Source organism: Saccostrea echinata, unplaced genomic scaffold (assembly GCF_033153115.1).
Source record: "Saccostrea echinata isolate AGI-Se365-2 ecotype Australia unplaced genomic scaffold, CSIRO_AGI_Sech_v1 ptg000132l, whole genome shotgun sequence".
NCBI lineage: Eukaryota > Metazoa > Mollusca > Bivalvia > Ostreida > Ostreidae > Saccostrea > Saccostrea echinata.
Window position 1 is genome coordinate 20298 of NW_026889881.1, and position 14501 is coordinate 34798.

The 14501-nt window shown below is 32.6% G+C and overlaps 1 protein-coding gene across 2 annotated transcripts in view; it reads left to right on the forward strand.

Moving 5' to 3' along the window:
- The first annotated feature begins 1176 nt into the window (after window positions 1-1176).
- Window positions 1177-14501, forward strand: part of LOC133177413 (ras-GEF domain-containing family member 1B-A-like) — a 32639-nt gene continuing 19314 nt past the window's right edge. Inside the window, exons 1-4 of one of the 2 annotated variants that reach the window (XM_061312455.1) lie at window positions 1177-1205; window positions 2062-2149; window positions 10437-10487; window positions 14020-14073. In XM_061312455.1, the coding sequence (XP_061168439.1) occupies window positions 2114-2149; window positions 10437-10487; window positions 14020-14073 (141 nt within the window). In that variant the 5' untranslated portion in view covers window positions 1177-1205; window positions 2062-2113. Of the gene's footprint in view, window positions 1206-2061; window positions 2150-10436; window positions 10488-11982; window positions 12052-14019; window positions 14074-14501 lie in introns of those variants that run through there. The other variant, XM_061312457.1, reaches the window with a different exon arrangement.

Consider the following 14501-nt stretch of genomic DNA (forward strand, 5'->3'; position numbering starts at 1 on the left):
GTACCTTTAACCATCTGCTCACAAAAATTTTAGTCTTGCATATATTTTAAATTTTTCTCATGTACAAATATTAAGTAATTGTTTTGCAAAGATAAAAAGTCATGTAAATTTGATGATCTACAGTAATGTTACTGACAAAAAAAAAATTCAAATCAATCAAAATTTAATTTTTTAATAGCATTTTCTGTCATTTTTGGGGTGGGGGGTATTTTTTATTTTTTTGTTACATATTTTTTTAACAAAAACCTATGATTCATTTGATGTGTAGATTAGACTCCTTATAATCCTATTTCATATGTAATTGAAAGGCACACCATGTGCACAGCTGCATGGGTTCCACGAAGTAGCTAGCATATAAAAAAGAAACAGTGTTTGGAATATGAACTTGTCATGAATATTATATTTTAAGTTTAGTTTGTTTTCTCACTCTCATGTAATCTGAAAATCAAAATTTCATCAAAGAAACCCTATATAGATTGGTTATTTCATCTTTTAAAATCATTCCCAAGTATCATGATGTTCTCAGATCATCAATAGGTAATTTGACTCCTTGTCATTAACACATAAGGCCCTAATTTGTTATTTGGTGCTCACATATTGATTGATGAGGACATTTTTGTATGCATGGTCAATACATATTCCTTTCTTCCTAGCATTCATTTGAAAAAGCTGTTGCAGTATTTGTTTATAAATTATACTTCCTACTCTTTACTCGTGCAATAATTTTCACTGTTGGCACAGCTGTTTATTTTATTATTCAGGTGACATTCCGTCTTCTGGAAGCTGAGAAGAGAAAACTCCAAGTTCTACAGAAAGAATTGGCTCAGTATGATGAAAAAGAACCACAGGGTTTACTGAAAGTATGGAGTATTTTTCATACATTTTCACACATAATATTTATGTTTAAAGTACTATTTTTCTGGTCATCAATAAGTACTTAGAAGTGCATATCCTACTCTCTGAATGGGGTATGATTTTGTTGCAAATTAAAAATATTTTTTAAAGATAAATTGAATTTTAATATTATTTTTTATTTTTGTTTGTTATTCCAACTCATTTTGAAATAGCCTTATATGGCATTCAAGAGATATAACTCTTGAAGCTAACATACATTCTGCTTTGAAGCAATACTAAATAAAGAGTTACCTTTCTTTATTTGTGTTTTTTCAGAGGCGAGAAGAAAAGCAGCTTGAAAACAATATAAAGTTTGTTTATTTCTTATCTAATAATTTAGAAGAATAAAAATTTTTTGTTTATAAGCACATTTTAACAAGTTTACCAAAAATTGTAGCTTTTTTCATCATTACATGTAACATTATGGAAATTTGATGAACATACTAAATAAAGGACAAGGTATGGTAAGGGCCGAATCTGGCCCCTTATTTAATGTAAAAATCAGAACACAGTTAAAATTGTGATAGTCTGTAGTTAAGAACTGGAGATGATGCTTGATTTAAAACCAGCACTAATTTTAATTTAAAGCTTATATGGAAGCCACAAGAGGGTGCAGAAGTAGGACATTTTCCTGAATTTCCTCAATTCTGCTGGAATTTCATCAAATTTGAGATACCTTTCACTTCGGGAAACATAGAGCACAAGCTTGCCTATCTGAGATTTTTATGCATAAGATGCATCTGATACTAGTGTATGAAATATATAAATTTGGTAGATAGGCAAGCTTGTGCTCTATGTTTTCTGACACAAAATGTACTGTAAAATCGATGAAAAACTGCATAAAAATGAGAAAATTCGGAAATTGACATAGTTTTGGACCTTCCTGTGACTTTTGTGTATCCCATGACTTAGAACCAATACTCATTTTGGGGCAGGGTAGACACCAAGTTTTATTGATAAACTGTTGCGTCATTCTAAAAGACATGCCAAACCAGGGGCCAAAAAGGGGTCTTAGCCTATCTTGTCCTTTATCAGATTGTATTCTGATTTTGATAATAGTTATTGTCAAATTTTGACATAGTTAAGTAATTGAATTCCAAATTCAGGTAGCAAAATTCTTCCTTTTATCATTGTAGCCTAGATAAATTCTACTTTCTATCCTTGTAGTCGGATACAGCATCAGTACAACCAGTTGGAACAGGAATACAGGATAGCAGCTATGGGGGTCCTGAGACACAAAGGGCATGTCAGAAGAGTAGGTGTCTCAAAATCAAAGGGGTACATCAGAAAGGGACTTGTCTCTAAATCGGGGGGGGGGGGGGGGGGATGTAAGACTGAGCAGGTAAATTGTCAGTTGTAAGGATACATTTCCAAGGAGAATTGCATTGAATTGCCTTTTGTGTATCCTTAAATAGATCAGAAAGCAACTGTGTTCTATTTGCCATGATAAACAGCTGAGCTTATATAATCTAAATTGTCTAGATTTATAATATGTGCAGATTACTGAAACATATGAAGATTCTCTACCAAACAATTATTGTCTGGTAGGTAATTAAAAATTAAAGAGGCTGGACTCATTGTTGTTCAAAAAACAAATGTCGTGACTACAAGAAAGAATCTCTGTGGTTACCAAGAGATGCTGTCTTAATATGCACCCTCTGAAAGGGGGCAACTAATGTGACTTTGATGGAACTTTTCTTCTGTAGGTTGTCTGTCTAATTAGTATGGTTGTCAAAGATCTCTGCAGAGCACTAAGAGACATTTTTGTTATATTCTGTGAGATAGTTTTCTTAATTAGTGGATAGGTATGTTTAGGCAATTACGTGTTCATCACAAGAAGAAGATTTTTCCCCATTAATAAATATTTACTCAAAAGTATACAATTATATGGAGAGATTCATTTTATGCCAAAAGACAAATAGACAATGGAGCTAGGTCCTATATATAATTTGGTTCTTCTGTACCTTTTCCTTTGAAGAGGAGAAAAAAAAAATTTAAGAAATTTGAATCTTCTTTGTCCTCTTTTACCCAACCCTCCCGAAAAACCCACACCTGTTAATCTCTGTCGCACTCAGATAATCAGCTGAAATCATTGAGTCACAGAGATAATCATCAGCTTTGTGAAGAAAAAAAAATAAACAAGAGCAAAAGTTTGTCTCAGATTGGGACACAGTTTTGAACACAAACAAAAAAGCAATCGGGGAACTGTGCGTCATCTGAGCAAGCACAAATGTTTTGTTTCCAAAATATCAACTTTTTGTGTTTTAGCAGATGAAGGTATTGCAGAACTGATTTGATTTTTTTTTTTGTTTTGTTTGTTTGTTAACTGAGAAATGTATTAAAATAAGAGCAAAAAACTCTTTAAGACTTGGACATTAGCTTTTAATTTAAAGTACATAATTGGATTATATATATAGGCAGCAGGAATTGCCCCTGTATATACATTTTGCAAATTTAAGGTACAAGGTACATCAATATAGCTAGATAAGGTATATATAAAATTAGTACATTATTTGACAGGTTTATAACATTGATGAGTTGTATTGAAAATTAAATGAAAAAGTTTGAAAAAATTCTTTGATGTGCTGAGGAAGCCAATTAGCTATTACTGAAAATCTTATTGTTATGTACTTTAGGATTAATAAAAGACCTCAAATTAATACTTAACATTTTAAGTAAGAATTAATAGAAAAATCAAATTAATTTTTTCATTTAACCTACTGATATTCACATGTACTTAGGAAAATAACAGGAGCATATTTAAATAGGATTACTAATATTAACCAATAATTTAATAATTTCTGCTCACACCACATTATTTTCAGTCCAAAGTTTCTTTGCAAGTTTACATCTAGCCACGAAGTGCTTTGATAATATTTGAACTTGTTCAATTGCTATCAATCTATTTGCTATGAACTATTGACAATTAAATGAGAAATTCTTCGGTGAAAGGTAGGAAAATATTGACCCTGCATTCTAAATCTGCACATCTATAAATCCAAATAACGAATTCCCAAGGTCTGTATGGTGACGTTAATAGTCCACTGTTTGTCTTTCCCGTGGTTAAGGTATTACTTAAATTAGATCTGACACCTTGATCTTAATGTGTGAGAAATACCGGTACTATTCTCATCTATTGGAGGAAAACTGTTAAAATAAAATGCTCTTTTTGGAATTAATATTATAAACAGTGTAGTTGGTTTGCTTTTGAAACAAATCTTTGTCTGAGTATATTAAATTACTTCCAGTAAAGTAATTTAAGAATATATGTCTTTAAAATTATGATAATGTAAACTCAATGAAGTAACAATATATTCAGCTTCATATTTTATCTTCTCAGCAATTTAAAGTCCCTACTTCTTACATGGCTTGTGTGTATTATCTTAAAGTTATTATGATATAAAGATAAAGTCAAGTTACCATTAATGTTTGAGCCATTGGTATAAAGGTTAGAGGCCTAGGAATTCATTGACTACTTAAATATTACTGATCAGAAAAATAATGAAGCTAATTATTGATTGTCATGGAATTCCATGATGGATATTTCCTTCAGGACCCATGCTGATAATTTACATGACCATCTCCCCATAATAATAGGTCCTGGCCATAATCCTGTAATACCCCTCCTATGGCTTTATGTGATTGATCACAGATCAATTAGCAGTTCCTTTTGTTCAAACCTGGGGAAGGCAGGGCTTGTTTTTTTCAAATTGTACTATAGATAGGGATCAGCCCGTACCCAACTGTGTGCAAGACTGTGTATAGAAACCATGAAATGTGCTGAATTTGTCTTGTCGTTACTTTTTACTTGCTTGTAAGGGTGACACCCACAGTGTGATAACTCTTATGTCCCTTTAAATTTTCAAATATTGGTGGTAGAGAGTGTTCAATATTTTCTGATGTATTTTGGATAATGTGTGTGTGTTGATTTAATAGACTTGATAAAACACTTGAAAACCACAATAAATAAATTTGCGGCAGCTGGGTTGTTCACCTTCCGTGGAACCAATGTTCGATTCTAAAACTAATCTTGCTGTCTGTTACGATGGTGGATTTAACTTTGATTCTTAAATGAAGATGCTCTATGTTCATTATGAGTTAATTCAGACTGCCTAGGAGATGAGGTCCATCCTCGTTTGTTGTTAAATTCTAAAGGGATGGATTTGTGTTTGGAAGGAGTGCCATGCCTTCACCTTACTCACAGACAATTAATGTGCTATCTTTCTCAGGTATATAATTTTCTTGGAAATTTAAATGGATGTTGATTTTAGAGGGGAATTACAAAGGCTTTTATGTTTTATCTAGAAAAATAACTTGTATGTTATTCATTTTCCAGTTTATTTATGCATCTACTTTAATACCATCTAAAATCACTTAAGCTTAAGCGTAATGTCTGGATCAAGAATTTCCGTGATTTTGTTTTCTGAGAAAAACAGAAGTAGTGCCAGTATTTGTTTATCATGAATGACTAGAAAACATTCTTTTCGATCCACGGTTAGTCATTAGCTGCAGTTAAATTGAAGCTAATTTTCTTCTATTTACCTGTTGTCATGAAATCCAGTTTCTCAGGTGAAAATCTGGACCCATTTCATCACTGTCCTCAATGATTAATGATAAACATTTCAGCAATATTTGAATTGTTTATTTGTTTGCTGTACTGTATTGTATCGGTGTTAGATTTGTCACCCTCTCTCTAATACGGTCACTGATAGCAGCATTCTTCTGCCTGGGTAACAGTTGACTCCCATACTAACATATGATGTCATCAAATGTTAAAAGTACCCTTATATACCTGCTTGTCAGCTTTTGAAGTGGTTGTGATTACTGATAGCAAGGGCCCTTTTCTGTTTATAATTGGAATGTTTTGTATTTTTTCTCAGACCTAATGTGTTTTTTTTGTCCAAATTTGTAGGTTTGTGTAATTATAGTGAAAACTTTAAATGTTTTACTTTTGCTTTCATATGCAGTTCCCATTACAGTTTATGTATTACAAGTAAATATTTATATTCATTGTAAGATGCTCTCTCTCTCTCTCTCTCTTTCTCTCTCTCTCTCTCCCTGTATATTTTGACCAAAATTTGCAGTTACAATAAAGAAATTATTTATGTATGTAAATTAACACTGAGCTGGACTCTCATTGACTTTCTGGGATTCTGATTTTAGATGTATCTGAACTGTATAAATCAATCATTGTCTTGGAGAAAAACACAACAAAATATTTTGGGATGGTTAACAAGGTCGTGAATTTTTCTTGAACTAGACGTCAAAAGATGGCTGATCTTGATAATTTATCTTTTATTATGGGTAAGACTGAATGTACTATGGCTTAGATCCAGCATTAGGTTTCCCAATACTTCATATATTGACTAGAAAAGCCATATGCTGCTTGGGATTTCTAAATGTTGTTAAAGAAGATAACTGGAAAAGTTTAAATGTTATCATGTTGACTTAAAAAGAGATTTAAGTCTATTTGTGACCTCAAAAAAATTATTAGAATTGTCCAAGACTGATTTAACATTGATTCAATCTATAGCGTGATTAAATCTAATGTACTGGGCCAATGTTTGAGGAACTGACTACTGACAGCATAGAAGTCTCAAGAAATTTCATCAAATATCATCTAATGCGCACATACTTATGATATAGGAGTGATTCACAAATGAAAACTTGTAATTTGATGCTGCAATGCCCATACTTCTATGTCTTGAAGTGTTTTGATTTTTAATTGATAAACAATTACATAACACTGAAAAACAGGACTTTTTTTCTGTTGAATGAAGGCTTGGTTGTAATAGGCTTGGCAATAAGTAGCTGTTGCTTTTAAAAAAAATTGGCTCACTGGTATCTTTCTGTTTGTGTTTTGACCACTGTACATTGTAGTACGTGTCATTGTTCTTAACTGATTGTAACATTGTAGATGCATTATTTTTGCAGATTGTTCTAAGCTGTCAGGAAATAACCCATATAATCATGATAAATGTCCATTAGCCTCGATGCACTAAGAAGTAATGTGCCGTGATGTGTTTGTTGTCAGTCATTTCTCATCACTTCAGACTGCAAAACAATCAAAAATATGTTTACTTACGTGCAGTTTTCAAATTTATGCTGATAGATTTAAGAAATGCTGTTGAAATATGGCAATATTGTGCCAAAATTACTCTGAAGATGACTTTTAAGAGTACAGTTTTAGAAATATTTCTTTCAAGAACATTGTGCTCTGCATTGCCTTTTCTTTCAGTGGTTGCTGGGGATTTGATTCAGTGCTGACGGGTGGCAGATATAATTAGGTAGCTCCTCCCAGAGTGATGGGAATCAAACACTTCAGTGTCGTTTTTGATCTAGAATTATCAGTCCAGTTACAAGTTCAGATATGTCCCACAATTGACAACTCCTGTGACAATATTGACTCATATTGAAGGAATTTGAAACCAAACAAATCATTTTAAAAATTTCTAAGCTAATTCTTTGCCATGGAGAACAGTGTGCTTCCATGCACAAAGCAATCATTATCCTTCATTGATGACGACCAACTTTTTGTTAGGTTGATTTAAATAAAGGCTTGATTTTCCTTTTGTGGGGATTTTTTTCTCAAAATTTGTTTTGAAAGGTTACCATATAATTTATTCACATTTTTTGGTGAAAAACTCCCCGATTCCCATCTTATCGCCCCGTTAGATTTCAGATAAATTGAGAGAGAACTAATACGTGAGAATTTTGTGGACACTTCAACAGTGACAGGTAAATGCCCGTTATTGCCCTGAGAATTTAATATTGTTATTTGCATAAAAATTTCTTTAATGTGGACATTACCATTTGGGACATTGATTTAATCATAAAATTTTTAAAATGTAATTGCACATAGAATTGTGGTATGAAAAGACACTAGTGAAGTTGCCTACTGGGCATATTTAATCTTTCGTTAAAGCAGAAGAATGTTCAGGTAACATCCATTTCACTATAACACTGAGTGAAAAGACCAACAAGGCTGTTTGTTTTCAAACCAATAGGTCTTAGAAGAAAAACAATATTTTGACTAAATGGAGAACAGATGTTTAGTGTCCTTTACGAATATTGTATTGGATTACCGCATTGGAAATAGTACTGTTTATTTGAAGCGTTTCTAACATAGCATGTTGCTAAAAGTCAATTCTCTGCTGTTTATTTCTTTAATCAAGCCAGAAAGGCAAAGTGTTGGACAAATGACTGATGCCAAGTAGTTCCTTTGAATGTATGAAATGGAAAAAGAAAGAAAAATTTCAGTGTTTCAACAAATGCCTACATGTGTTACGAATCACAGATGATATGTGCATTTGTACACAACTGAACAAAGGGAAAAACGCAGTTGTTACATAGCTGAGTGACAGTTTTATGCAGTCCCCCGATCCAATCCAATGACCTGTGTAATTTGGGCTGTCAGAGCCCTCCATTCAGTGTGTTATAACTGTCACCTGCCTTGTGAAGAGTTCCCTCTACACCATTGTTTCATGGTTTCTTTCTCTTTGGAATAATTTCTGTTCTTTAGGTCAATGACAAAAAATTTTACCTTGGATTCCGTGCAGAATTTCATTCAAGGATACATGAACTTGTCTCTTTGTATAGGTAGGAATGCCATTTGTTATACTTTTAGTATAAAAGGTTTGAAACTGTGTCATGTCAGCATTGGTAGGATATTACTGGTGCATTGTTAATTGTCTTCATAAAATGCTATCAAATGCAAAATATGAACACAAGACACTGGAATTATATGCAGATGGTTATAGGTGTGGTTGGACTAAGGGCAACCAAGAATAATGTCATTTATGGATTTGTTTTGGCACTTGAGGAGTTTAAACATAAATTAAAATTTGTAATAGATGGTAATTAAGCACTAAAAATTAATTAAGGATACACCAAAGGTTTCCAAATGCCAGAATTTCATTTGCATGTAATTCTTTCATTATCAAAGATAACATAATAAAAGTATATATCATTTGAAAGCTTGTTAAATTTACAATTTAACTATCCTAATTTAAACTTTAATTAATTACTTATTTAAAAATTACTTAAATATTAATGTAAATTTTAGTGCATAAATATTTTATAAATCAACTTTTTTGTATTGAACCCCTCAAAGTGGTCATTTTGCCTCAAGGTAGATTAAAGATCGAACTTAAAAACTGTATCTCAGATTTTTGATAAATCTTCTAATTCAAAAGTTACAGCCATTTGCCCTTCAATATTACCAATTTATTAGCCTAATTTAACATTTCCCTCGGTAATTCCAAAACTAAGCTAGATATCAAAAATCTGAGATACGGTTTTGTGAACACACATTTGAGAAGTAACCCATCCAATTTTCAGAGAAATTGGTCAATAAATGAGAGAGCTGAATCCTTTGAAATAATACCACAAACTGTCTGATCTTACTTTACAGTAGAGGGCAAAAACCCATTACACAACAAAATCTGCCAAAGCTAGGAATATATGACACCTTGGAGATTCAGCTTTGGATACCTGTCACTTAGCCATATTTCCCATGCATATTCACAAGAATGGGAGGTTCTTTTCTGTATTCAGATGCTTTTAATTAAGTAAAATAGGTTTAATTCTGAATCAGAAAGATTTCCCGGCAAAATGGCAAGAGCTAAGCTCCACCCCCTATTTTATGGTCATCAGTGATCTGTTAGATCTCCTTCTCTAAATCTAGAGTCCCTGTAGTTTAATTACTGATAATCTCTGTGTGGCTAGTGAAGAATTCCCCAAGTGGTCACAGTGATTTATTGCCTCTTTCATGAGCAGGCAGTCACAGATCAAATCAGAAGCTTCAATAACGGAACATTCACATGTGGTAGTGTTTATGTTTCATTATTGTTAAATAATTATAGAAAACTATTTCATAATTACCCAGAATTTTGCATGCATTATAAAGCAGTGATTAACTTCTTTTTCTTAGCCAAAAATCTCAAAATTGTTGAAAATCTTGAAAAAAGCCTTTGGTGTATCCTTAAGTCAGATCAGCATATTTTAATGAATCAATTGAAACACTTTATCATGCAGATGGAGTTATTCCCCTTGTTGTGCATCTTGTAATGTGTATTGATTGCAAAATGCATCATCATTATAAATTGTGTATAAAGTTTCTGTTGCACTCATGGCAAATGAAAAGAAACTGAAGTACAAATACGGAATGTGTTGTATTGGGAAAGATCTATTTTGTTTTCTCTGCTCCTGTTTAAGGCAGGTGAGACCATGTATCAAATTTGAAATTTCAAATTTTGTTATAATGAAAATTTGTCAAAATTGTCTAATTGTTTGCATAAATTGACTGTTGAAATACATGGATTTGCATGGCTGTGTTGCACCTGGTTTGTTTTATTGAACACAATGTTTCCAGTTGGTTAAAATTTTCAAGTATTGATTTTCAATACTGCTCTCTGGATACTGTATGTCTTTCTTGCTGCAGATATTTAATTTTCAGTAATTGAGCAAGAAGTTTTTACGACAGGGTATTGACACTAAGTAGGGTTTTTATTTATGACAATGCATTTTGTATCTATTTTCAGTCCTCGAGGAGTCAGCCAGCAATAGGCCTGAAGCAGACGGCTAAACCTAGGGTAAGTGACAGTACCTATAGACAAGTCATATTACCCGAGTTTTTATATAATATCATGCTTATTTATTGAAATGGGTAGTAGTGCGTTGTTGAAGGGAGAGAGAATTAAAAAAAGAAATTATAACACATTAGATATTTGATTTATAGGTCTATTTTAATCTTGCATAATTAGCATCTATCAATTGAATTGAATCTTGGGGGGTAATTGATGATTTTAGCATCCTTTATGATGTAAAAGTTTGCCATTTTAAATTGATAGAATTTGAGGCATCCTGTCCTAAATTCTTTTAAGGAAGCCACTGTAGAGATGTAGCCTTCATTCAAGGCCTAGACTTCATTCAAGGCTTATGTTAATCAACCCACTTTGAAAACACAGAATTCATTAACCTATGTATGGCATCAAGAAATTTCAAAAACAAGAAGGATCAGCTGTAAAATTAGCCTTTTAAATGTACCTTGACTTCTCTTGATGTTTGAAAGAGTCCTAGTTTTCAAAGGGGATCGATCTTAATTAGAAGTTAATTGGGTAATAATTTCCTGAATATGGAATTTATTGGAAGTTAGAATGTTTGAGAATGATTTGATATAGATTTAGGCAGATTTTTTTTTTTTTAAATTGAATATAGTTTTCCTGAACATTTCTCAGACTTGCAAATATTAATAAAAATATAAAGTATAAAACATTTCATATATGAAGAGAATTTGAACTCTCTGTCTTTCTTGAGCCATTTACAAGTTGATTTTAGGTGTTGTCTCTGTCATGCAGGCACAGGAACTTGGTTTCTTGCTACAAAACAATGAAATGTAACATGTTATGTAACCCCTGATCTGACATCAATAAAATGAATATTACATAATGTACTGTTGATGAACAAGCAGATAGAACTTTTTCATAAGTGTTCATGGGCGTAAGTAATACTGTGCTTCTTTGAAGTTCAAGTGACTTCCGAAGACCCTTGAGAAGAATTTCCTCCAAAGGGAAAAAAATCTATTTGGTTACAAGGAAAGCACTTTTGTTATTTAAAAAGTGCAAATGGATACTTTTGTCATATCATATAAACAGATTTTTTGAAATTCATAGAATCTATTGTCTTTAAAATATGCAAGTTAAATGATTAACACACATATTTCTTCAAAATCTTAATTGACATCAACATCCTGTTCACTGTGTTTAGGAAACAATTTCTGACAATTGTGAGTCACCTGTTACTAGAATTGTCTGTTGCCTCATCAACTTGTTGACTAATCCTATCTGTGATGTAATGCTGGTCAAACATGAATCATTGCTGCTGAGCCAGATCATTATCCATTTGCCAGAAAAACCATTTATAATTCCATCCTGAACCTCCCTGCCTGCAAGTAATGGAACAGTCTATGATTTTCTTATTGGTATCTTATTACCCCCTTTGCTCTAGGGCTAGTCCATTTGTTTTCTTTTTGATTTTTTTTTTCAAAATGGAGAAAGTTTATGCTGGAAGATGATGATTTATAGTTGAATCTGAGACTGAAGGATTTTTATTAATTTGAAAAGGAACGATGTAGAATAATATTGTTTTCCACTGAGGGTAAGGTTAAAATATTTGTTACACTGACTGAAAATGAAAGAAAATGATTGATTTTTGGTTGATGGAAAAGGTCTGTTTGATGCTATCAAAACATGTTCACTTACAGAAGATAGCTGCTACATCCATGCAATGGCATTTGGGAAAATCCTAGGTTCAGTGTAGGATATTAATAACATTTTTACTGCAGTATTAGGTTTAAGATAGTATAAACCATAGATTTAGAACAAGATGAAATTCATTCATTCAATAAAACACTTCTTACAGGAGAAGTTTTTGGCTACCAGCTACAACATATGGAACATATATAAAAATAGAATGGTCAGTCAATCCCATGGGAGACTGTAGTTTATTTCAGGAATAACTCTCCCAATAGATATGTTACAATATTCTTCTCAATAGGTAACAGATGCTCTAGTAACAGCTTAAATATGAATCATAATTATGTACAGGAAGCTGCCTATAGGTGCTATCATATGCACATATACTATATATCAAATGAATTGGAAATTGACAAGGTTTCACCTAACTTGTAAATCTCTCTTGTTTTTCTGACCTGTGTCGTAAGGATAATAACCTGTTTTTTTTTGTTTGTTTGTTTGGTTTTTTTTTTTGCCATCTTTACAAAGATTTGTAGAATAATAGTGATGTTTTTTTGCACATATGTGATATTATATATCTCTGTAGTTTCATGTACTTCTTGGTATCTACAGGTGTCCAAAAATACTTCACTTTGTATAATCAGATAAGTAAAAGATAAGTATTATCTATGTTGGGAGACCAAACTTTGCAATTCAGTTATGTCACTGTGTTGTAGATATGGATATAGATATTGCACTTTGGGAAGCTACTCGAATCTGGCTTGTAACAAACTGTCACATTGATTTTTTCTGACTTAATGGTAAGAAAATCTTAATCTCTAGCTAGCTGCTTTAGTTTTCTGTCAGTGTTTAATTGAACAGTATCCATTTGCTGATGAAGATTGACTCTGAATAATGTCCCTTTGGGTTGATCTCTGAGGGGTGATAAATGAAATGCTTTGTCCAAAAAATTTGTCTTTTATTATTTTTTGTCAGAATAGGACATTTTTTATGTGTTTTTATGAAGCCTTGTGAACTTTTATCCTGGGTTATATAGATTGTGTATTATCTTGTAGGCTTATATGGCTTGGACTGCACTCATGGAATGAAAAATGAGGTTATCATAATAGCATTGTTTAGACATGCAAATTTCTAACATCCTTTCGATCAAACAAAAATAAGGTCTCATTTTGTATATGTAACCTGCACTGTGTTGTAATTGTAGGAACTTAAATTCAGTATATGTAATATATGATCTAATATATCTTAAGTTTAAAGTATATATGGTCGATTGTACTCGAGACATACACCAACATCAGGGGGTGAAACTAACAGATGTTCCCCAAATTGGGCTGTTTTGTATTTCATGGATTACTTTCATACCTATCATATGCACCACCTGTCAACAATGCACTTAAATAGAAGAAAAGATATAAAATATATATAGGAAGCTATGTATTTTAGGAAACTAAAGGTGACTACAGTTAAATTTTTTTATCATGGATCTGTGGTGTTCATGGTATTGTGGGCTTGTGGTATTTGCTTCAATGTAAGAAATGTATGAGGTATTCCAGTTGTGGTCTGTCACATATTTTCTCTTACTACTGTAACAAATCCTATCGCTATAATCAGATAGGTGTGTATAATACAGCGAAAAAATATCCGACACACTAAAGGTCTCCAAAAATTTTACACATTTAACAAAAATAAAAACCCATTTTCAGGTAAATTAGCTCTTCACATGAAAGGATATAGGTTTTCTAAGTAACAAAGTAGGCTGAATTTACAGTTGATAGAGGGTTTGATAAGCTATGGAGTGATGTGATTTGCGTGTAATGTTACAAGTGACAGTTGCCATATGATCTGTATTTTTTTTTCTATCTTTCCACAGCCATCCATCTTTGGAACGATTACAAAAGACAAAAACCCCAAGGACAGGCGACTGGTAAGCGCTCTTATTATAAATTGTAGATATTTTAACAGTACATGTACTTTTATTGATGAAGGAGAGACCAGTTGGATGTATCCTTCTAGCTGAAACCCAAGAATATCAAGAAAAGGAAGCTGTCTGATCTATCAGTATTGTGTGATTATGACATCCTAGTGTGAATAATTTCCAAATGTGATATTGTTAGGCTTATGTTATAGACATATATCAGTTAATGCACAGAGATAGATGTACTTATAAAAGTTATGAAACAATATTACTGAAGGCATCATGTCAGGATCCTCCAAGCTTAAACTCTCAATATTGAGGGGGTTGGGGGGGGGGGGGGGTTGTAACTGTCTAAGTGAGGCTTGGTGAGGATATTCTGTGTATTACAATGATGGGGATGGGGGGTCTAGCTTCTGTTATATAAGTAGACTAATTAA